Source organism: Schistocerca nitens, chromosome 10, assembly GCF_023898315.1.
Source record: "Schistocerca nitens isolate TAMUIC-IGC-003100 chromosome 10, iqSchNite1.1, whole genome shotgun sequence".
NCBI lineage: Eukaryota > Metazoa > Arthropoda > Insecta > Orthoptera > Acrididae > Schistocerca > Schistocerca nitens.
Window position 1 is genome coordinate 188,881,901 of NC_064623.1, and position 26,357 is coordinate 188,908,257.

The 26,357-nt window shown below is 44.4% G+C and overlaps 1 protein-coding gene across 1 annotated transcript in view; it reads left to right on the forward strand.

Annotated features, from left to right (window-relative positions):
* The window catches only part of LOC126209984 (ammonium transporter Rh type A-like), a 169,844-nt gene that overhangs the window by 89,619 nt on the left and 53,868 nt on the right, over positions 1-26,357 (forward strand). The window contains exon 5 of the mRNA XM_049939094.1: positions 340-506. Coding sequence (XP_049795051.1) covers positions 340-506 — 167 coding nt within the window. The remainder of the gene's footprint in view (positions 1-339; positions 507-26,357) is intronic.

The following is a 26,357-nucleotide window of genomic DNA, read 5'->3' on the forward strand; positions in this document are numbered from 1 at the left end:
GAACTCACACTGAAAGTGATGGATTCATTGCCCTTCGAGGCGAATCATTATAAAAATGCGTGGTGTCTGTTGTTTCGGACATGTCCGAAAGTACAGACCCCATGTATTCAAATAACATTCGTATTTTTCCTTGTCACAAGTATTTCGCGCGCAACACTGTCTCATAAGACTTCCTGCAAACCAATGGCACTTGCGGTTGGTATATTTCTGCTACTAACGACGTGTGTTAGCTGTTACCCATGCGAGAGAGGTCCGCGTCGAATGTTGACAGCAATTCTTGCGGTTGTCGATAATGCGCGTGACGTCAGAATGAGACTACTACCATGCGTCTGGTTGCAGGCACCGTCTTCCTGTGGTGTCTGTGGCCCACCATGAACGCTGCCACGTCCCCGGGCATGGCCGAGGTGTCGCGCTGCATGGTCAACACCTACCTGGCCATGCTCTCCTCCACCGTCATCGCCTTCCTCTGCTCGGCCATCTTGAGCCGGCGCACCAGATTCTCCTTGGTGAGTAAAACCGACTTCCTTGTAGCGTATAAACTCGCAGGACAACACGGCAGTTACTCCAGTTACTGGCGCAACTTTGAGCTCTGCAGCTGGCCACAGACAGTCACGTGACCATCCACTGCTGATTCGTAGCAGCGAAGTCCAAATACGTTAGCTCATTTCTTCCAATCTACCTACCCACTGCTTTACTGTCTTACGTCACTAGTGTAGGGTCACATGACCACCTGGTAAACAACTCTACACCAGCTCTAGCGCTCCAAAGCGACTAGCGCGCTCCTTTAAGGGGCTCCGGAACGCCCTATACTTACAATGTTAAAATAACGCTTATAAATTACATCTTTCCTCACAAAGTATTTGAGGTAGGAAGTTGAACTTTTTACAGATTATTTATTGGAATACGGGCTACAACTTAACACAGGGATTTTAAAAAATTTTAGTTCAGTTATTAAAGATGATTTTTTTTCAATTGTAATGAAAATTCACAACACTTTTTTGCAATTTTTTATTTATATATTCAAAAATATACAGTTTTTTGGAAAAAGGCTGTGTTAAATTATGCAGAAGGTACTGTGTAACATTTACTGAAAGTTTGAAACAAATATGTTTGGAAGATCCTTAGAAAACATGTAATTAGTATGAGAAAATAAAAGTTTTCGGAATCGAGCGACAAAAATTGGATTAACTTTTTAGTGCATTCCAGGTCCATAGGATGGATTATCTTCATCCTCTGCAAACTCCTCCTCCAGCTTCCTCTTGTTCCTCCTCCTGTTTACTCTTGCTTGTATTTCTAGACTCTTTACAGCCCTGTCTGCAGCCCGAAGGCGTTCCTTGTCTAAAGCAAGCATCGCTCGTACCATGTTAGAACCTATCTTCATTCCCATATTTCTAAATACCTTTGGCTTTCCAACATTTCTCCTTTTCTTAAAGGCCTTCAGAGGATTTCTAATAACTTTACTTTTACTCATTATTATACTTCAACAAAACAGAGACTCAAGAAACAGAATTAATTACGAATATTTTCGAGATAACGACAGAGTAAATAAACATGAAACAATCGACACTCACACCAGCGATATATATTGAACCATCACAGGTTAGCCACAGCACATACTTTATCTCACATCACTAAAATGTACCTGATGAACACGGACGTTAATAATAACACCATTTGACAGCTGTTTAACAGCGCCACAGTGGATCATGCCCATGTAGAACACATTTAAAAAAAATTAAAAATAGTTGTAGTCTTCGGAATTGAATAAATTATATATCTATTAAAAGGTAATAGTCTGCAGATCCAGAAAACGCAAAAAAGTAAAAATTGAACTTTTCATGATTTTGAGCCTTTCCGGAGCCCCTTAAAAGGGCGACTAATATCCATTATGGACCATAAAAAGGCTTCCGTCCAAAGGCTGTGCGCATGAGTAACGAACTAGTAGACTGGATCGATAATGGAACGTTGGAAGGCGCTTCTAGTGTGAGTGGACTGCAGAGGCAATACCTATACAGGGTGATCCATTGATCGTGACCGGACCAAATATCTCACGAAATAACCGTCAAACGAAAAAACTACAAAGAACGAAACCCTTCTAGATTGAAGGGGAAAACGAGATGACGCTATGGTTGGTCCGCTAGATGGCGCTGCCATAGGTCAAACGGATATCAACTGCGTTTTTTTAAATAGCAACCCCCATTTTTATTACATATTCGTGTAGTACGTGAAGAAATATGAATGTTTTCGTTGGACCACTTTTTTCGCTGTAATAGATACAAACATATGGCTTACAATTTTAGACGAATATTTGGTAACAGGTAGGTTTTTTAATTTAAAAGATAGGAAGTAGGTACGTTTGAACATTTTATTTCGGTTGTTCCAGTGTGATACATGTACCTTTGTGAACTTTTTCTGAGAACGCATGCTGTTACAGCGTCATTACCTGTAAGTACCACATTAATGCAACAAATGCTCAAAATGACGTCCGTCAACCTCAGTGCATTTGGCAATACGTGTAACGACATTCCTCTCAACAGCGAGTAGTTCGCCTTCCGTAATGTTCGCACATGCATTGACAATGCGCTGACGCATGTTGTCAGGCGTTGTCGGTGGATCACGATAGCAAATATCCGTCAACTTTCCCACAGAAAGAAATCACATCCGGTGAATGTGCGAGCCATGGTATGGTGCTTCGATGACCAATCCACCTGTCATGAAATATGCTATTCAATACCGCTTTAACCGCACGCGAGCTATGTTGGAAGTACATCGCCATTCTGTCATGCAGTGAAACATCTTGTAGTGACATCGGTAGAACATTACGTAGGAAATGATCATACATTGCACCATTTAGATTGCCATCGATAAAATGGGGGCCAATTATCCTTCCTCCCATAATGCCGCACCATACATTAACCCGCCAAGGTCACTAATGTTCCACTTGTCGCAGCCATAGTGGATTTTCCGTTGCCAAATAGTGCATATTATGCCGGTTTACGTTACCACTGTTGGTGAATGATGCTTCGTCGCTAAATAGAACGCGTGCAAAAAATCTGTCATCGTTCCGTAATTTCTCTTGTGCTCAGTGGCAGAACTGTACACGACGTTCAAAGTCGTCGCCATGCAATTGCTGGTGCACAGAAATATGGCAAAGGTGCAATCGATGTTTATGTAGCATTCTCAACACCGTCGTTTTTGAGATTTCCGATTCTCGCACAATTTGTCTGCTATTGATGTACGAATTAGCCGCGACAGCAGCTAAAACACCTACTTGGGCATCATCATTTGTTGCAGGTCGTGGTTGACGTTTCACATGTGGCTGAACACTTCCTGTTTCCTTCAATAACGTAGCTATCCGGCGAACAGTCCGAACACTTGGATGATGTCGTCCAGGATACAGAGCAGCATACATAGCACACGCCCATTGGGCATTTGGATCACAATAGCCATACATCACCATGATGTCGACCTTTTCCGCAACTGGTAAACGGTCCATTTTAACGCGGGTAATGTATCACGAAGCAAATACCGTCCGCACTGGCGGAATGTTACGTGATAACACGTACTTATACGTTTGTGACTATTACAGCGCCATCTACCACAAAGCGATAAAAAGGTCCAACTAAAACATTCATATTTCTTTACGTACTACTCGAGTATGTAATAAAAAATGGGCGTTGCTATTAAAAAAAAAACGCAGTTGATATCCACCATCTAGCGGGCCAACCATAGCTCCATCTGGTTTCCCCCTTCAATCTAGAAGAGTTTCGTTCTTTGTAGTTTTTTCGTTTGTTGCTTATTTCGTGAGATATTTGGCCCGGTCACTATGAATGGACCACCCTGTATATGTTCCGGACGGTACCGGAGCACCAGCAGGTGGACTGGTGCAGTGGACTTAGGAGGGAATACCAGCGCTGGATCTGGGGCACAGGATGGCTCTGAGCACTATTGAACTTAACATCTGTGGTCATCAGTCCCCTACAACTTAGAACTACTTAAACCTAACTAACCTAAGGACATCACACACATCCATGCCCGAGGCAGGACTCGAACCTGCGACCGTAGCAGTCGCGCGGTTCCGGACTGAGCGCCTAGATCCGCTAGACCACCGCGGCCGACTGGGGCACAGGACCGAAGAAGGAACGCCTAAGCGTGTCTCCAGTAGGAACGAACCACAGAGGTAACTCCTCGAACCGCAATGGGCAGAATACGGAACACCAGCCTGTAGGCAGGTGCACTGGACCAAAGACGGAACATCAGCACCCGACCTGGTGCGTTGGACTGAAGACGCTGCTAGCGGTATCGGACTGCAGACAGAATGACTGGAACTGATGATGGCGGGGTTTGTCATCAATCTTCTGACTGGCCACGAATTGCTCTACTGTGCTAACCTTTTCATCTCGGAGCGGCACTTGAAACCAACGTCCTCAGTTACTTGATGTATGTAGTCCCGTCTCAGTCTTCCTCCACAGTTTTTACCCTCTGCGTCTTAACAGATGTTCTACCATCGTGACCCTTCTTCTTGTCAGTGATTCCATACATTCCTTTCCTCGCCGATTCTCCAGAGAACTTCCTCGATCCTTGCCTTATCTGTCTCAGGTAGCACCTGATGAAGATAACGAGCCACGTTGTCGAAAGATCCTGCACGAACTACTTTAATATGTGTCAGAATTCCCGACGCTTCAAGATGCCAACAGATCACAGGGAAAGTCTGAAGAATTACTTGCGTAAAGATTGTTATAACCGAAGATACAGGGTGATATACACTCCTGGAAATGGAAAAAAGAACACATTGACACCGGTGTGTCAGACCCACCATACTTGCTCCGGACACTGCGAGAGGGCTGTACAAGCAATGATCACACGCACGGCACAGCGGACACACCAGGAACCGCGGTGTTGGCCGTCGAATGGCGCTAGCCATTGCGCACCGCCGCCGTCAGTGTCAGCCAGTTTGCCGTGGCATACGGAGCTCCATCGCAGTCTTTAACACTGGTAGCATGCCGCGACAGCGTGGACGTGAACCGTATGTGCAGTTGACGGACTTTGAGCGAGGGCGTATAGTGGGCATGCGAAAGGCCGGGTGGACGTACCGCCGAATTGCTCAACACGTGGGGCGGGAGGTCTCCACAGTACATCGATGTTGTCGCCAGTGGTCGGCGGAAGGTGCACGTGCCCGTCGACCTGGGACCGGACCGCAGCGACGCACGGATGCACGCCAAGACCGTAGGATCCTACGCAGTGCCGTAGGGGACCGCACCGCCACTTCCCAGCAAATTAGGGACACTGTTGCTCCTGGGGTATCGGCGAGGACCATTCGCAACCGTCTCCATGAAGCTGGGCTACGGTCCCGCACACCGTTAGGCCGTCTTCCGCTCACGCCCCAACATCGTGCAGCCCGCCTCCAGTGGTGTCGCGACAGGCGTGAATGGAGGGACGAATGGAGACGTGTCGTCTTCAGCGATGAGAGTCGCTTCTGCCTTGGTGCCAATGATGGTCGTATGCGTGTTTGGCGCCGTGCAGGTGAGCGCCACAATCAGGACTGCATACGACCGAGGCACACAGGGCCAACACCCGGCATCATGGTGTGGGGAGCGATCTCCTACACTGGCCGTGCACCACTGGTGATCGTCGAGGGGACACTGAATAGTGCACGGTACATCCAAACCGTCATCGACCCCATCGTTCTACCATTCCTAGACCGGCAAGGGAACTTGCTGTTCCAACAGGACAATGCACGTCCGCATGTACCCCGTGCCACCCAACGTGCTCTAGAAGGTGTAAGTCAACTACCCTGGCCAGCAAGATCTCCGGATCTGTCCCCCATTGAGCATGTTTGGGACTGGATGAAGCGTCGTCTCACGCGGTCTGCACGTCCAGCACGAACGCTGGTCCAACTGAGGCGCCAGGTGGAAATGGCATGGCAAGCCGTTCCACAGGACTACATCCAGCATCTCTACGATCGTCTCCATAGGAGAATAGCAGCCTGCATTGCTGCGAAAGGTGGATATACACTGTACTAGTGCCGACATTGTGCATGCTCTGTTGCCTGTGTCTATGTGCCTGTGGTTCTGTCAGTGTGATCATGTGATGTATCTGACCCCAGGAATGTGTCAATAAAGTTTCCCCTTCCTGGGACAATGAATTCACGGTGTTCTTATTTCAATTTCCAGGAGTGTATATTGAACAACATGGAAAAAAGTTAATTAGTTACAAACTACAGCGTGCACACACTTTGCTCAACATGTAAATGTCACAAGATATTCGGATTTAGGTTACGACATGTTCGATATGCCTACCATCATTGGCGATGATGTGGCGCAGACGAATAGCGAAATTTTTGATGACCCGCTGGAGTGTCGGAACATCGACGCTGTCAGTGGCCTCCTGGACGAGTTTGGCTACCGCGTGGATGTTTTCCGTCCAGCCAACAGTGGCCACATTGGACATTTATAACATTTATCACATTTCTAATTATTAAAAACTTATTAATTACACATTATTTATTTTATTAACTAAATATCAAACATTACGAAAAAAAAAACTTTGCAACTTCCTCTTTTCATTGGTATAAAGCTTGTTCATTTTGAATATGTACTTGAATAAATACGAAATTTTGGAAATGGGTGCACTATTTAGAATAAACCTGTATATAGAACAAAAAGTAGCAAAAAAGTAGTTACATATCTTACTGTAATTTTTATTTTCTTGGTTACAGACATTTTTCTTATTAGAAGTTTGCTTCATTTCTGTTATTTCTCCAATTTCCTTTTCGGTTCTACAGGTATTTTCAAACGTTGTCTTCTGATGGTTAAATGAAATGCTCAAAGTGTCTACCATTAACTCTAACACACGCGCCTAAACGCCGCATCGTGTTCTGTCTTCCTCGCTCCCACATTCCAGGTGCATGCAGTATGCGCAGAAATCTTTGGACACGTTGGCGAAGAATGCCAACATTCGCAATATGTCTTGAGCACACTATGTCCTCTACATGTCTCGAAAAACAAAAATGTAATGGACTCAGCTCGGGAGATCGAACAGGCCATGATGGTGCAGCCCCACTAACTGCCCATTTGTTTGCGAAACACTGATTTACAATTGTTTTTCCTTGCTGAACCAAATAAAATGATACCCCATCGTGTATGATTCACATGTTCTGACGTAAGTGCAGTGAAACGTTTTCCACCAAGATATTAAAAATCGCTGTATATTGTTCCACTAAATGTTTCGTGCAAAATGCAGCGTCCAATTAATCGTCTCCAATTATGTTAGCACATACATTAATGCTATACTTTTGTTGACATCTTGTTTCCAAAATGGCAGAAGGATTCTCACCCCACCACCGGTGAGCATTGTGATAATTCTGTACTCCATTCCTGGGTCACTTTTCTTCTTCAGTCAAAAGTATGGCACACGGAAATTGTTGGTCCTGAGCACACATCCCCAATAAGCAAGTACAACGAACTTTACTCGACAGAAAATTTGCTCCAGTGAGACCTTGCACTCTCTGAAGCTGATACAGGCGAAATACAGGTATGTGCAGCAGCCAGTTACGGACTTTTTGACACAGCAGGTCACACTTTTTACCAAACCGGTATGTCCAACCTGGTGCGTCGGTGAGGTGATTACCTCAATGTCACCGCGATTTCGCCTGATTGGCATATCGATTCGAGACTGTACGTCCTTGGAACTGAAACTTTTTCATCGTTCATTAATTAGTAGCCTGAAAACAATATGCCTAACTGCTACAATACAACACAATGGGAATATACACACATCAAAAAAGTTTTGTATCACAGAGATCAACATAAACATCATTTCCGCCTTTTTATTGCTCATGAAAACCACACATTGCATACAAAATTGTTGAGGCTTTCGTGGCCACTTGTTGACAAACTGCCTATTGGCTTCTGTCTCGGGTTCTTCGGCCGACGTTCATCTAATGATTTTTCTGACGTTTCGCCAGCACGAGTGGCTGGCATTGTCAAAGCTTCACCCTCCATTGCCGGTGGTGAACTGGAGCCGAGCTCGCGGGCGCAGACTATATGTACCTGGCGCGCCAACGTCCGACGGCTTCTCCGCGGTCATTTCCGGTGCGGTTCTCCTCTTGCTACCTGCGACGGTCGTTCGCTGCAGTACGGGAAGCCAGGATCCGTTGACCTGAAGGCTTTCCTCTTTCTTGTTCAAACTGTTCGCGTGTTTTTGTATTTCTACAGCTTCTCTGAACAAGCGCGTGTGATAATGCTTCTCTACAGCCAGAACTTCCGTGTCGGCGAATTTTGTTACGTGGTCGGTCTCTTTCAGTGCGTGCTCTGCCACGGCCGATTTCTCCACCTGCCCCAACCTGCAATGTCGCTTATGCTCTTTGATCCTGGTGTTGATGGATCGTCCAGTCATTCCGACATAAACTTTTCCGCACGTGCATGGTATACGGTATATTCCCGACATTGCAAGTGGGTCTCTTTTCTCCTTCGCCGATCTAAGACACTCTTTGATCTTCCTTGTCGGTTTGAAAATCGTCTTTACGCCATGTTTGCGCAATATACGGCCGATTCTGTCCGTCACTCTGGGAATGTATGGCAGAAAGGCCGTACCAGACATTTCTTTTTCTGGTTCCTTACTTCGCCGAGTGTTTGGCTCTGTTACACTTCTAATATAATTTGTGGAGTAGCCATTGCTCCTCAGGACAGTTTCCAGGTGTTGCATTTCTCGTTTGAGGTGTTGCGCCTCACATATTCGTCCTGCTCTCGTTACGTGCGTACTAATCATGCCTCTTTTCTGGCTCGGGTGGTGGTTTGACAGTTTGTGCAGGTATCGGTCCGTGTGTGTCGCTTTTCGATACACGCTGTGTCCCAGGGTTTCGCCGTCCCTTGTGACCAGCACATCTAGAAATGGCAGTTTCTTGTCTACTTCCATGGTAAATGTTATGTTGGCATGGAGGCTGTTCAAGTGTCTTAGGAAGTCACTGAGCTGTTCTTCACCATGGCTCCACACCACGAAAGTATCATCGACGTACCTGTACCACACCTTAGGTTTGCAAGTCGCCGAGTCCAGTGCGTATGGCTCCAGTTCACCACCGGCAATGGAGGGTGAATCTTTGACAATGCCAGCCACTCGTGCTGGCGAAACGTCAGAAAAATCATTAGATGAACGTCGGCCGAAGAACCCGAGACAGAAGCCAATAGGCAGTTTGTCACACATTGCATGTTGTACCACCATACAGCGAGACCTCCAAAGGTGGTTGTCCAGATTTCTGTACACACCTGTACCTCTAACACTCAATAGCACGTCCTCTTGCACAGATGCATATCTGTATCCATCGTGGCATATCATCCAGAAGTTCATCAACGCACTGTTGGTCCACATTGTACCACGATTCGGCGTAGATCTCTCAGAGTGGTTAGTGGGTCACGTCGCACATAAACAGCCCTTTTCAATCTATCCCAGTCATGTTCGATAGGGTTCATGTCTGGAGAACATGCTGGCCACTCTAGTCGAGCGATGTGGTTATCCTGAAGGAGAGCATTCACTAGATTTGCACGATGGGGGAGCGAACTGTCGTCCATGAAGACGAATGCCTCGCCAGTATGCTGCCGTTATGGTTGCACTATCGGTCGAAGGATGGCAGTTACGGCAACTTCCGTGACCACCAGCGGTGTACGTCTGCACTACATAATGCTACCCCAAAATAGCAGGGAACCTCCACCTTCCTCCACTCGCTGGACAGTGTTTCTAAAGCGTTCAGACTGACTGGGTTGCCTCCAAACACGTCTCCGAGGATCGTCTGGTTGGAGGCAAATGCGACACTCATCGGTGGAAACATGATGCCAATCCTGAGCGCTTCATTCGACATGTTGTTGGGCCATTTGTACCACACAACATGGTGTCGCGGTTGCGAAGATGGACCTTGCCATAGACGTCGAGAGTGAAGTTGCGCATCGTGCAGCGCACCGCGCACGGTTTGAGTCGTATCACGACGTCCTGTAGCTGCACGAAAAGCATTATTCAACATGGTGGCGTTGCTGTCAGGGTTCCTCCGAGCCATAATCCGCAGGCAGCGGTCATCCACTGCAGTAGTACTCCATGGACGGCCCGAGCGAGGCATGTAGTCGACCGTGTCTATCGGTATGCCCGAACAACATCGCTTTGGTTCGCTCCGAGACGCGTGAACACTTCTCTTATTGAGAGCCCTTCCTGGCACAAAGTAACAATGCGGACGCGATCGAACCGCAGGCGACAAGAACCGTGTACCTCCTTCCTGGTGGAATGACTGGAACTGACCGGCTGGCGCACCCCCTCCGCCTATGAGGCGCTGCTCATGCACGGTAATTTACATCTTTGGGCGGGTTTGGTTCAAATGGCTCTGAGCACTATGGCACTTAACATCTGGCGTCATCAGTCCCCTCAAAACGTAGAAGTACTTAAACTGAACTACCCTAAGGACATCACACACATCCATGCCCGAGGCAGGATTCGAACCTGCGACTAGAGGAGTCACGCGGTTCCGGACTGAAACGTCTAGAACCGCTCGGCCGTGGCGGCCGGCTTGGGCGGGATTAGTGACATCTCTGAACAGTCAAATGGACTGTGTTCAAAAATGGCTCTCACAAGGGAACCTCCCCATCGCACCCCCCTCAGATTTAGTTATAAGTTGGCACAGTGGATAGGCCTTGAAAAACTGAACACAGATCAATCGAGAAAACAGGAAGAACTTGTGTGGAACTATGAAAAAAATTAGTAAAATATACAAACTGAGTAGTCCATGCGCAAGATAGGCAACAACAGGGAAATTAAGAGATCAGGAGTTCCGTGGTCCCGTCGTTAGCGTGAGTAGCTGCGGAACGAGAGGTCCTTGGTTCAAGTCTTCCCTCGACTCAAAATTTTACTTTATTTATTTTCGCAAAGTTATGATCTGTCCGTTCGTTCATTCACGTCTCTGTTCACTGCAATAAGTTTGCTGTCTGTGTTTTGCGACCGCACCGCAAAACCGTGCGATTAGTAGACGAAAGGACGTGCCTCTCCAATGGGAACCGAAAACATTTGATCGCAAGGTCATAGGTCAACCGATTCCTCCACAGGAAAACACGTCTGATATATTCTATACGACACTGGTGACGGCGTGTGCGTCATATGACAGGAATATGTTGTCGACCCACCTAACTTGTACATTTGGCGAATGGGTAAAAAGATTCTTCTACCTTGCCCGATTTGGGTTTTCTTGTGGATGTGATAATCACTCCCAGAAAAGTGATGAAAACATAAGAGTTTGTCACAGAAAATAAAAAATTAAACTTTTCACTCAAGGGAAGACTTGAACCTAGGACCTCTCACTCCGTAGCTGCTCTTGCTAACCACGGGACCACGGCACTCCTTGACTCCCAGTGTCCATGATGTTGCCTATCTTCGCATGGACTACTCAGTTTGTATATTTTACTAATTTTTTTCATAGTTCCACACAACTTCTTCCTGTTTTCTCGATTGATCTGTGTTCAGTTTTTCAAGGCCTATCCACTGTGCCAACTTACAACTAAATCTGAGGGGGGTGCGATGGGGAGGTTCCCTTGTCAGCACTATGGGACTTAACTTCTAAGGTCATCAGTCCCCTAGAACCTGTCTCTTTTTTATGAATTTCGTGTACTAATCATTATGTGGATGTCAAATCGTTTTCTTGGTGTATCTGGATACGAATGAACTTTTCTGTCTTGTTTTCTATATACGGCTGTCCTTCGGTGGAAACGTGTACGTACACACATCAAAAAAAGAACTCCTCAAGATAGACGTTAACTCTGGATATTGTATCAGACACAGTCCATGCTGGCCGGTGTGGCCGAGTGGTTCTAGGCGCTTCAGTCCGGAACCGCGCTGGTGCTACGGTCGCAGGTTCGAAACCTGCCTCGGGCATGGGTGTGTGTGATGTCCTTAGGGTAGTTGGGTTTAAGTACTTCTACGTTCTAGGGGACTGATGACCTCAGATGTTAAGTCCTACAGTGCTCAGAGCCGTTTGAACCATTTTTTAGAGGGCGCGAATCAGTCGTCCTCCACAGGAACAGTCCTTGACACCCGTACTGTGGGATGAGACACGCCGACGGTGGATCCATTATGCACTGGGGAACATTCACGTGGGCACCTATGAGCTCGTGCAAGGCACCATGATGGCCATGGAGTATCGTTCTGGTCGCAGATGAGGTACACACCTTCATGATGATCATGCTTCCCGACGGGAGTGGCATTTTTCAGCAAGATAATGCACTATGTCACAAGGCCAGGAGTTCATTAAAAAAAAAAAGTGGGTCGAAGAACACAGTGGCGAGTTCCAGTTGAGGTGCAGGCTCCCAACTCGCCAGATCTGTACCTGATCGGACACATCTGGAATGTGACTGAACATGGCGTCAAAGCTCATCGCCCCCTTCCCCACAGTTTACGGGAATTTGGTGATTTGTGTGTGCAGATGTGGTGCCACCTTTCTCCAGATACGTACCAAGGCCCCTTTGCTTCCATGCCACGACGCGAGCCGCTGTTGCCTGTGACAAAGGTGCACATACTGGCTATTAGCTGGGTGGTCATAATGTTGTGGCTGATCAGTGTAAATTTTATGTTTTGATTTCGCGTGCAAAGACGAACATGTTTCATGACTGTCCAACACGTTATGGATGGTTGTCCATAAGCGAAACACGATTATTTTACATTCACTCCGCAACAATGGAATGGTTCCCCTGGTAATTAATTGATAGTCATACGGGACGCTAATCTTACCAGAAATTAGTGCGTTTTAAAGCCGAATGATTAGTTGTGGCACAAGGGTCCACGATGAAAATTTTTGACCTATAGGAACACGGCAAAAACCACATACAATCTATACATTCCATTACTCTAAACCATGGCTTAACAACTGGCCGGTTTTGAGCGCGAGTACTCGCATCTGCTCACGCACGTGCTCGCGAGCAGGTGCAAGGTCGCGGAGTAGGGAGGGAGGGGAGGGAGGGGAAATGCGCGCGCACGTTTGAATGTGATCTCGCGTTCTTAGCAGATTTAACTAGCCATCTGAATGCTTTGAACATTTTACTACAAGGTAAAGATCTGCTAATTACTCATTTCATAGATCGAATACGAGATTTTAAAATGAAATTGACACTTTGGGTGAGTCAGCTGGAAACAGGAAACCTAGCTCATTTTCCTAAATTATCATCCATGCAAGATGTTCACAAAGACTGTGAACGTTATTCACATAGTTTAGTTGATCAGCGCTTTCAAGATCTGACAGCACTAGACAGTGATTTTGATATGTTCTCTCCATATTCAGCGAATATTTAAGAGATTCGTCCTGAGCTGCAACAAGAAATTATTGACCTGCAGAGTGACAGAGAATACAGAGACAAATTTCAGAACGAGAAAAACATTTTGGAATTCTACAGACACTTCCCTCAGGATAGATTTCCTCGTTTGCACAAACTGGCGGCTACAATAATATGAATGTTCGGTTCCACGTATGTTTGTGAACAACTGTTCTCTGCAATGAAATGTAACAAGACGCGCCTGAGAAACGCGTTGTCTGATCGAAATTTAAACTGCACGCTGCGCCTAAAATGCGCAAGAACAATTACTCCGAACATAGACGCAATTGTAAAGGGCAAAAAGTACAAGATAACCGACAATCCCACACTTCAGTGACACCTTTTATTGTGTAACAGTTCACAAATTAATGCGAATGTAGAGCCATACACTAAGCTAATAAAATTATGTGGCACGTGTACATTCTCCTTTATTTGTTTCATTTGTCGCAGTAATAATTCGTGAGTGATATCCCTGCAGGTGCCCGCGGATTTACATTGACTGGCGGCAGCTGTTGTGTGCCCCACGTGACTCTCCCCACTCTCCGCTCTGGTCCGGTAGTGGGGGTAGCGTGCTCGCGCTGCTCCGTGCTCGCATCTTGCTGCTCACAGCTTGCTCCGCAAGCACGTATGTTGTGAAGCCCTGCTCTAAACCTTTGGTTTTGGTGCTCCGGTGTTTGCAGGATTGGCCGACTAAGTCGTTTCCAGGGGACGCCCGATTGCTTGTTGTTCGAGTGGTGAACGCAATCTTCGTGGAGGCTCCTGCAGTGTCCCCCTTATTAACGAACAAGCTGGATTTCGACCAGGAAAATCATGCTGTGGCCAAATCCTTAATCTCACACAGTACATCGAAGACGGCTATCAGAGAGCAGAAGTAACTGGGGTCGCATTCCTGGATCTCAGTGCGGCATATGACGCAGTTAACCATAAGTTGCTTACCCAGAAAGTGTATAATGTCACTAAGGACTACACCCTTTCTATGTTTGTGCAATGCATGCTACAGAACAGACGCTACTATGTAACCTTACAATCTAAAAACAGCCGATGGAGGACACAGAAAAATGGACTTGCACAGGGTAGTGTCTTGGCTCCAATATTATTTAACATCTATACCAATGATCTTCCCATCCAGCCACCAGACACGAATGTTCATATATGCTGATGATGCAGCAGTGGCCACTCAGGATAAAACCTTTGAACAAGTAGAGGAGAATCTCACAGGAGCCTTAACAGAACTTGCTACCTATTACGACGGCAATAATCTCAAACCAAACCCTAGTAAATCTCAAGTATCCGCCTTCCATCTTAGGAACAAACAAGCCAAACAGAAACTCCGAGTCATGTGGCAAGGGGAAGAGCTGAAACATACAAACAGCCCAAAATACCTGGGAGTAGCACTGGACAGAGCACTTACTTTTAAGCAGCACTGTCACAACACTAAAAAAAAGGTCTGTGCCAGGAGCAACATACTGCGGAAGCTAACAGGTTCATCGTGGGGAGCTCAACCACATGTTTTGCGCATCACGGGTCTGGTGCTGAGTATCTCAGCAGCGGAATATGCGGCGCCAGTTTGGTGGAACTCTGCTCACACTAAGCAAGTAGACGTCGCCGTAAACGAAACTGTACGTAATGCCACAGGATGCCTCAAACCAACTCCCACAGACATCATTTATCCCATCATAGGCGTAGCACCACCCACTATCCGCAGACAAGTAGCCGCCGAGATCGAAAGATCAAGACAAAAGAATGATCCTCGACACCCGATGCATATGCACCGAAAACAACGTGTCCGGCTGAAATCCCGCAGGAGTTTCATTGAAACTACTGAAGAGCTCGCCACCAAGCCCGTCGCAAGGCGGCTATCTCTTTGGGAAGAAATGGTGCCACACTCCACAATGGAACTACTTGAGGAGGGATCTGCAGGATTTCAACAACCTTTTACAACTTGGAGGCCATTAAACCGGCTGCGCACTGGAGTAACTGGGTGCAAATCAAACCTATTTAAATGGGGTTACAGTGATAGCGATAGGTGTGAATGCGGATCAATACAGGACTTGGACCACCTACTGATTTGCCCAGATATGTCTATAACATGCACTAAAGGTGATATTTTGAAAGTCAATGACCAAGCAAACTACGTTGCTAAGTACTGGGAAGGGAAGATATAATTGGTGCATCCGGATACGGAAGAAGAAGAATTACTCTAAACCAAAAAATACAAATTCCAGAAATTTTTCGTGTCACGTCTAATCATTTCGAAAGATATCAACAAATTCTACCTATCTGTATCATAGAAATAGTCTGATATTTGGAGTGAAGTTTAATAGTAGTTTTAAGATACCAAAAACGTTTTTCAGATTACTATAATGTAACGCAAACTGGGTAGCATTTGAAAAAATAAAAAATGAAATAAAAAAAATTCATAACAAGCCACCAGAAAATCTGTTTTTCTAGTAGATTTGCGTCAATTAATGTGTAAAAATAATTTTTCTGAAGAAAATTTCCATCTTGAGAACGTTATGAAAATGTGAAAAAATTTACTTGTCGCTAACGACGCATTACTTCATAAGTCTGTTGGATATGATACAATAAGTTGTCCAAATGCAGAAAAATTATATCACATACATTTAGTGCAGCGTCTTACTACTCACACAACTCTTCGATACTCAAAAATCAGTACAAGATCGTTCTGAGGTGCATGAAAGTTTGCGTTGCAAGGTAATGAACATGCTAAGCTGCGACTCTCAAATTCTGATAAGATTAATAAAAACCTTACTCGAAACCATCGCACTGAAGGATTTTTTAAATGCATTGTACAAAAGGAATGTAGGATAAAGTTTCAAAAACACAATTTATTCGAAAAGGAGCGAACGTTTTTAATGACAGTCGGGCCCAACAACATTGCCGTCATCATCAAAATCACTGACAAGGTCACTACCCATTTCTTCAATAGCTTCTTCTGGAAAATCAATATAATTAGTCAGAATCACTCATTTATTTATAAAGATCTTACACTGAAATTCATGTCAGCTATAACTTTTGTGAATGTTGATACTTCATCTTAAATAGGGTCGCTTATTTTTGTTGGTTGCCTACCTAAGAATCATGAAAAATAGTAACGACACCCGTTGTCATACGATACGAAATCTGTGGCGCTTAGAGCTGTTAGTTTTCGTATATTTTAATGCTGTTCTAATTCTGTTTTACACGGCGGTAGATTGCAGGCGTCAAAATTAGAGATATACAGATTTAGAACTGTAAAAGAATGTGTACTTTTTGTTTTATATGTTTGTGTAAATATATTTAATTTAATAGAATCAGCAGCATTAATGTTTTTCGGTGTAAAATCTGCATGTGAATTATTCTAAGACATTCAATACATTCCCAGTATCAGAAGTACATGTAACTGCCTAAATTTCTGGAAGCCTTTTGTTAGCGTGTAGAATTTCTCAGCACTGTCAATGGCATATTTTCCCTTGCCATAGAATGCGGGACTGTTATCGCAGCCGGTCATAGCATGGAAAGCAGGTAAATATTTTGCCAGAACAATCAAGATTGTTTTCTTCAGACGCGAGACATCAATACAACGTTGGGAATTTCCAACAGCAACATCCACCCAAATCTTTACGGAACTCACAAACTCCATATCACAAAGCATCTTAATTAAAATGTCAGTGTTGGATACTGAACAAGTATTCAACGTCGTTAACTAATTTGATAAATGACAAATCTGCCTCGTCGTGTTCTTAACAAGTTAGATGTTGTTGTTGTGGTCTTCAGTCCAGAGACTGGTTTGATGCAGCTCTCCATGCTACTCTATCCTGTACAAGCTTCTTCATCTCCCAGCACCTACTGCAACCAACATCCTTCTGAATCTGCTTAGTGTATTCATCTCTTGTTCTCCCTCTACGATTTTTACCCTCCTTGCTGCCCTCTAATACTAAATTGGTGGTCCTAGATGCCTCAGAACATGCCCTACCAACGTGTCCCTCCTTCTAATCAAGTTGTGCCACAAACTCCTTTTCTCCTCAATCCTATTCAGTACCTCTTCATTAGTTATGTGATCTACCCATCTAATCTTCGGCATTCTTCTGTAGCACCACATTTCGACAGTTTCTATTCTCTCCTTGTCTAAATTATTTATCGTCCATGTTTCACTTACATACATGGCTACACTCCATACAAATACATTCCGAAACGACTTCCTGACACTTGAATCTATACTCGATGTTAACAAATTTCTCTACTTCAGGAACTCTTTCCTTGCCATTTCCAGTCTACATTTTATATCCTCTCCACTTCGACCATCATCACTTATTTTGCTCCCCAAATAGAAAAACACATTTACTACTTTAAGTGTCTCATTTCCTAATCTAATTCACTCAGCATCACTCGACTTAATTCGACTACATTCCATTGTCCTCGTTTTGCTTTTGTTGATGTTCATATTATATCCTCCTTTGAAGACACCGTCCATTACGTTCAACTGCTCTTACAGGTTCTTTTCTGTCTCTGACAGAATTACAATGTCATCGGCGAACCTGAAAGTTTTTATTTCTTCTCCGTGGATTTTAATACCTACTCCGAATATTGTTTCCTCTACTGCTTGCTCAATATACAGATTGAATAACGTCAGGGAGAGGCTACAACCCTGTCTCACTCCCTTCCCAACCACTGCTTCCCTTTCATGTCCCTTCAGAGTGTTTCTGTACAAATTGTAAATAGTCTTTTGCCCCCTGTATTTTACTCCTGCCACCTTCAGAATTTGAAAGAGAGTACTCCAGTCAACAATGTCAAAAGCTTTCTCTAAGTCTACAAATGCTAGAAACGTAGGTTTGCCTTTTCTTAATCTAGCTTCTAAGATAAGCCGTAGGGTCAGTATTGCCACACGTGTGCCAACATTTCTACGTAATCCAATCTGATCTTCCCCGATGTCGGCTTCTACCAGTTTTTCCATTCGTCTGTAAAGAATTCGGGTTAGTATTTTACAGCCGTGACTTATTAAACTGATAGTTCGGTAATTTTCACATCTGTCAACACCTGCTTTCTTTGGGATTGGAATTATTATATTCTTCTTGAAGTCTGAGGGTATTTCGTCTGTCTCATACATCTTCCTCACCAAATTGTAGAGTTCTGTCATGACTGGCTCTCCCAAGGCCGTCAGTAGTTCTAATGGAATGTTGTCTACTCCCGGGGCCTTGTTTCGACTTAGTTCTTTCAGTGTTCTGTCAAACTCATCACGCAGTATCACATCTCCTATTTCATATTCATCTACATCCTCTTCCATTTCCATAATATTGTCCTCAAGTACATCGCTCTTGTATAGAATATCTATATACTCCTTCCACCTTTCTGCTTTCCCTTCCTTACTTAGAACTGGGTTTCCATCTGAGCTCCTGATATTCATACAAGAGGTCTCTTTATTTTTCCTGTAGGCAGTATCTATCTTATCCCTAGTGAGATAAGCCTCTACGTCCTTACATTTGTCCTCTAGACATCCGTGCTTAGCCATTTGCACCTCCTGTCGATCTCATTTTTGGGACGTTTCTACTCCTTTTTGCCTGCTTCATTTACTGCATTTTTATGTTTTCTCCTTTCATTAATTAAATTTAATATCCCTTTTGTTATCCAAGAATGTCTACAAGGCCTCGTCTTTTTACTATCTGATCCACTGCTGCCTTCACTATTTCATCCCTCAAAGCTACCCATTCTTGTTCTACTGAATATCTATCGCCCATTCCTGTCAATCGTTCCCTAATACTGTCCCTGAAACTCTGTACAATCTCTGGTTCTTTCAGTTTATCCAGGTCCCATCTCCTTAAATTCCCATATTTTTTCCAGTTTTTTCAGTTTTAATCTACAGTTTATAAACAATAAATTATGGTCAGAGTCCAGATGTGCACCTGGAAATGTCTTACAATTTAAAACCTGGTTGCTATATCTCTGTCTTACCATTATATAATCTACTGAAACCTTCCAGTATCTCCAGGTCTCTTCCATGTATGCAACCTTCTTTCATGATTCTTGAACCAAGTGTTAGCTATGACTAAGCTGTGCTATGTGCAAAATTCTACCAGGCGGCTTTCTCTTACACTTCTTACCTCCATTCCACATTCAACTAATACGTTTCCTTCTCTTCCTTTTTCTACTATCGAGTTCCAGTCACCCGTGACTATTAAATTTTCGTCTCCCTTCACTATCTGAATAATTTCTTTTATCTCATCATACATTCCATCAACCTCTTCGTCATTTGCAGAGTAGTTGGCATATAAACTTGTACTACTGTAGTAGGCGTGGGCTTCGTGTCTATCTTGGCCACAATAATACGTTCACTATGCTGTTTGTAGTAGCTTACCCGTAATCCTATTTTTTATTCATTATTAAACTTCTGCTGTATTACCCCTATTTGATTTTGTATTTATAACCCTGTATTCACCTGACCAGAAGTCTTGTTCTTCCTCCCACCGAACGTCACTAATTTCCACTATATCTAACTTTAACCTATCCATTTCCCCTTTTTAATTTTCTAACCTACCTGCCCAATTAAGGAACCTGACATTCCACGCTCCGATCTGTAGAACGCCAATTTTCTTTCTCCTGATAACGACGTCCTCCTGAGTAGTTCCCACCTGGAGATCCGAATGGTGGACTATTTTACGTCCGGAATATTTTATCCAAGAGGACGCCATCATCATTTAGCCATACACTAAAGCTACATGCCCTCGGGAAAAATTACGGCTGTAGTTTCCCCTTGCTTTCAACCGTTCGCAGTACCAACACAGCAAGGCCGTTTTGGTTAGTGTTACAAGGCCAGATCAGTCAAACGTCCAGACTGTTGCCCCTGCAACTACTGAAAAGGCTGCTGCCCCTCTTCAGGAACCACACTTTTGTCTGGCCTTTCAACAGATACCCCTCCGTTGTGGATGCACCTTCGGTACGGCTATCTGTATCGCTGAGGCACGCAAGCCTCCCCATCAACGGCAAGGTCCATGGTTCATGGAGGGGAACAAGTTAGTTATTCATTAATTATTGTTTGTTTAACAGTACCACATTCAACCTAAACGTCATAGCACGTGTCGTGATTATTATGAATGGTTTGGTTCGCGATAATTTGAGCCTGTCCTGTTGTGAAGGGTTACTGATTAAAAAATCGACTAGAGCTTCTGTAAATTTTATGTTTGTCAAGTTTTTTGCGAATTCCGAAGGTCTAACTTGTTGAGTTCGTGAGTCGTGAATCGAGGGATGATACCGTAAGAAACGAATAGGAATTCTCAGCGTAGGAGGGTAACAAGCGCTGGATCGTTCTTTTCGTTTTTAGAAGTATAGGTGACATCGAAAACGTCTGAAAACAAATGTTTTCTAATAAAATGACAGAATATATGTACATTTTAAATACCATTCGTATTGTGGTAATACATTCTTTCTATTGGTTTTCGACAGCAGCAGTGGACCACCCTGGAATTGTTACGTTTTCTACCGTTACTGCCCAGCTATTCGGGTTCAATATCATCTGCTCTGTTTCATAAGGTTTTGTCCGCGAAACGATTAGAAATGGTTTTGGTCGTGAGCTGTCGCACTATTGGTTCAAATGAATGGTTCAAATGGCTCTGAACACTATGCGACTTAACTTCTGAGGTCATCAATAGCCTAGAACGTAGAACTAATTAAACCTAACTAACCTAAGGACATCACACACATCCATGCCCGAGGCAGGATTCGAACCTGCGACCGTAGCGGTCGCTCGGTTCCAAATGAATGGAATTACTAATACCGACTTGGTTTCTTATTTTCTGATTAAAATTTTCACTTCTGTGGTGTCGTTTGGCTACTTTTTTGCGAGGGAATAACCGGAATATTGATAGGATTTCGGAATTATGATGGGAAATTTACGCTTTCTTCGTTGCTCATTATTGTATCATATTCTGTATCCGCCGATTTGTTTGTTTAATTACGTCTTTTTTGTTACTAAATTTGTACTTTCTCATAACCACTACTTCTCTGAGCAGTTTCTCTCATTTAAGCGGTAAGTTGTTCCTCTTTTTTTACTACACAGCACAACTCTTCTATTAAGACGATTTTACCGGAGTTCCACGTTATATTCCAGAACATTCAAGAATATGCGAGAACATTCCTTAACAAGTAGCTAAAATTGCTCGCTCAGTCAATCTCATTTCTTCCCGCAGTTTCTCCCTCTAAGCCCCGGAATCTTGGGTACTGACTAGGATTTACCTCAATATTTGTACTCCTTTAGCAGCCCATCAAAACAAAGTAACGTGCAAGTAGTATGGTGCAATACTCTGGCAATTCCGAGAAAATCGTAAGAGGAGATTTACGCATGTAGTATGTAACTGATGTATGTGTGCGAGATGTAAGAAGTCACACGAATCATGCGATAGCCGGCACGATAGCTCCGCGTGTTCGGTCAGAGGGCTGCCCACCTCTGTAATTAAAAAAAAAAAAAAAAAAAAAAAAAAAAAAAAAAAAAAGGGCTGAGTAAAGGGATCAACTTCAACGGATGTCTTCTGATGTCCGCCCAGACCTAACGCAACAAAAAAATACCGAAAAAAAAGCAGTTAGCGTTAACGCTGTGATGAAAGGTCGTGGACGATGCGACGGTTCGAATCCTGCCAACATTTATTTTTTAATCTCTAATTTTTTCATCACAGGTCACATTTTTTAATTTACACGACATTTGAAATGTAATAAAATGGAAAAAAACCACGTGCATTCTCACGACTTTGTAGTGAATTTCATTTCCTATGTTATTTGACTATTTACTATTTGTAATGAAATTTTTAAAGGACGAGGGACAGCCTTGGAAAGCCAAAGACAAACGCCGATAAATAATGATGCGCAATCAGTACTATAGTAAGTCACAATGTCCCAGACCACATGAGTGATGTGGAATTACTCTTCGAATGTGCTGTCGACATCACACGATGATGCAGACATGAAAAACATAAATCGAAACTTCGTGCAAATACTTCACTCAAATACTCGTGGTCTTTCATTAATTACTTCTTAAATATCACATATGCTAAATAATGTGGCCAGTGACGAAAAAAATAAGCTAATAAGTTTTAACGGGAGTCGAATCGTGGCCTCATACACTGTCGTTTTACGCCTCTCGAAGGCTAACCACTTCACCACCACGAACTCTGCTGTCACGTACCTTTTTAATGGCCTACTGAAAATGTACAAAGTTTGAAGTAAGTATGTGATCTCGGCGTCGACGCCTCCCATTGTGAGTTTTTATTTCAGTAGATAACCTTGAATTCTCTGGAATATATACAAAAAAACACGTTCTAACAGGCCCTGAAGCCCCAACGGTAACGACCGGCGGCCGTGTCATCCTCAGGTATTACAAGGGGAGGCCGCCAATTGTGAAATTCAGATTCGATTCATACTGCACATAATAAAAGCTCATGGCCAGAGGTGTAATGTGGCAAAGCACCAAGATGCACTTCTCAGCCGTTGTCGAGAAAATCGACAGTTAAAAGAAACCGTTGCGGTGAAATACTCTCTACGATTAATAATTTTCAACAGCGTCGTGGCGCAGCGGTAAGCGCTCGGGTTTGTAAACCGAATGTCGCCGGATCGAATCTCGCACCATGCAACTTTTTTTTTAATATTTGTTTTTTGTAATTCATATATATATATATATATATATATATATATATATATATATATATATATATCCCGGGAATCACTTGCAACAATTATGCATATAATAAGTTGTTGAATGTCGTTTGTCGTGGATAAACTGGCGACTTCGAACATCATTATGTCTTCCGCAAACAAAGTTGTATTTCACAAATGTTATTAATTGTCTTCATAATGTTAACCATGTATAGTTAACGGAAGACGTAGAAACGATATTCCGAAACGAATACGTATCGCGTAAGTCAAACGTTCGAAATAGAATAGAGACCCCACGAATACAAATTCCCTGTGGCAGGTATGAAATATAAACTCCGTTACTCGCTCGTTACACTTGAAGGACAGATTTTGAATGGGCCGAAACGAGCCGCCGCATAACAGCGTAGTTACCTGCTAACTTCGAAAGAAGGTAGATGCGGTCCATAGTGCAACTTATAACATCGTCGAAAATCAGTGCGGACGGGAGAGCTTTGGTTCACCTTTGTTAAAAAAACGGAAATATGGAGGCAGTACAATTGGAGAGCGATCCGCCTTCACCAACATGCATAAGCAATTCATTAATAGTTTATATACTTGAATTACAAAAAACTAATAATAAAAAAAATTGCAAATTGCATGGCGCGAGATCCGATCCGGCGACCTTCGGATTACGAACCCGAGCTCTTACCGCTGCGCCACGACGCTGTAGAAAACTATTAATCGTAGAGAGTATTTCACCGCAACGGTTTCTTTTAACTGTCGATTTTCTCGACAACGGCTGAGAAGTGCATCTTGGTGCTTTGCCACATTACACCTCTGGCCATGAGCTTTTATTATGCGCAGTATGAATCGAATCTGAATTTCACAATTGGCGGCCTCCCCTTGTTAGGCGTCATCAGATGCTGATTGGAGGGACTTGTGGTCAGCACGCCACTTTCCAGGCCGTTGCCAGTTCTCGCAGGCGTTGTCACTTGTGCTGCTCAGCGAGTACCTCCTCAATGGGTTCACAAGATCTGAGAGCACGCCGCTTGCCAATAGCACTAGGCATACCCTGACGGTGCCCCATCCAGGTGCTAACCAAGCCCGACAGTACTTAACTTCGGTGATCTCGCGGTAGCCGGTGCTACCACTGCATCAAAGCCGTTGGGTCTCTGGGATATAAGTTAATAAAGACCATAAACATTTTGTTTCACCCATAAAATTTAGCTCTTATGGAAATAAAAGGCTCGAACTGGCCGAATCGTTTATACACTATTGGCCATTAAAATTGCTACACCACGAAGATGACGTGCTACAGACACGAAATTTAACCGACAGGAAGGAGTTGCTGTGATAAGCAAATGATGAGCTTTTCACAGCATTCACACAAGGTTGGTGCCGGTGGCGACACCTACAACGTACTGACGTGAGGAAAGATTCCAACCGATTTCTCATACGCAAACAGCAGTTGACCGGCGTTGCCTGGTGAAACATTACTGTGATGCCTCGTGTAAGGGGGAGAAATGCGTACCATCACGTTTACGACTTTGATAAAGGTCGGATTGTAGCCTATGGCGATTGCGGTTTATCGTATCGCGACATTGCTGCTCGTGTTGGTCGAGATCCAGTGACTGTTAGCAGAATATGGAATCGGTGGGTTCAGGAGGGTAATACGGAACGCCGTGCTGGATCCCAACGGCCTCGTATCACTAACAGTCGAGATGACAGGCAACTTATCCGCATGGCTGTAACGGATCGTGCAGCCACGTCTCGATCCCTGAGTCAACACATGCGCACGTTTGCAAGACAACAACCATCTGCACGAACAGTTCGACGACGTTTGCAGCAACATGGACTATCAGCTCGGAGACCATGGCTGCGGTTACCCTTGACGCTGCATCACAGACAGGAGCGCCTGCGACGAACCTGGACGCAGGAACGGCAAAACGTCATTTTTTCGGATGTATCCAGGTTCTGTTTACAGCATCATGATGGTCGCATCCGTGTTTGGCGACATCGCGGTGAACGCACATTGGAAGCGTGTATTGGTCATCGCCGTACTGGCGTATCACCCGGTGTGATGGAGTGGGGTGCCACTGGTTACACGTCTCGGTCACCTCTTGTTCGCATTGACGGCACTTTGAACAGTGGATGTTACATTTCAGACGTGTTACCACCCGTGGCTCTACCCTTCATTCGATCCCTGCGAAACCCTACATTTCAGCAGGGTAATGCACGATCGCATGTTGCAGGTCCTGTTCGGGCCTTTCTGGATACAGAAAATATTCGACTGCTGCCCTGGCCAGCACATTCTCCAGTTCTCTCACCAACTGAAAACGTCTGGTCAATGGTGGCCGAGCAACTGGTACGGCACAGTACGCCAGTCACTACTCTTGATGAACTGTGGTATCGTTGAAGCTGCATGGGCAGCTGTACCTGTACACGCCATCCAAGCTCTGTTTGCCTCAATGTCCAGGCGTATATAGGCCGTTATTACGGCTAGAGGTGCTTGTTCTGGGTACTGATTTCTCAGGATCTATGGACCCAAATTGCGTGAAAATCTAATCACATGTCAGTTCTACTATAATATATTTGTCCAATGAATACCCGTTTATCATCTGCATTTGTTCTTGGTGTAGCAATTTTAATGGGCAGTGGTGTATATAAAAAGGCAATTACTTTTAGATGTCCCCCCCCCCCTTCCAACTCCACACTTCTCAGCCACCGGAAGCATTTCTGTGGCCGCCCATGCTGAAGACCACTATGATGAGATGGCGACCAGTTCAACACTAATATCTCTACAACCAGAAGAGCTGCCGCCACACACAACCATTAAAGTGCACATTGGAGAAACCTAGGGCTGTGGACGATCTTGCAGACAGGGCCTATGTACGCTGTCTGAAGGTAGTTGCCGGCCGAAGTGGCCGATCGGTTCTAGGCGCTACAGTCTGGAACGCGCGACCGCTACGGTCGCAGGTTCGAATCCTCCCTCGGGCATTGATGTGTGTGGTGGCCTTTGGTTAGTTAGGTCTAAGTAGTTGTAGATTCTAGGGGACTGGTGACCTCAGAAGTCCCATAGTGCTCAGAACCATTTGAACCATTTGAAGATAGTTGTTAATGAAACAGACATCTGTCACGATGGAAGCATGTGGAATATCTTACAAGGCTGCAGATATGAAGAGGTCCGAATCTATATCTACACCTACGTAAGTGTTTGGGAAGCTACCATACGGTGCTTGGCGGAGGGTACCCTGTACAACTACTAGTCAGTTCCTCTCCTGTTACAGTCGCAAATATAGTGAGGGAAAAACGAATGTCTTTATGTCTTTGTATGAGCCCTAATTTCTCGTATCTTATCTTTGTGTTCCTTGCGCGCAATGTATGCTGGTGGTACCGGTATGAGAATCGTTC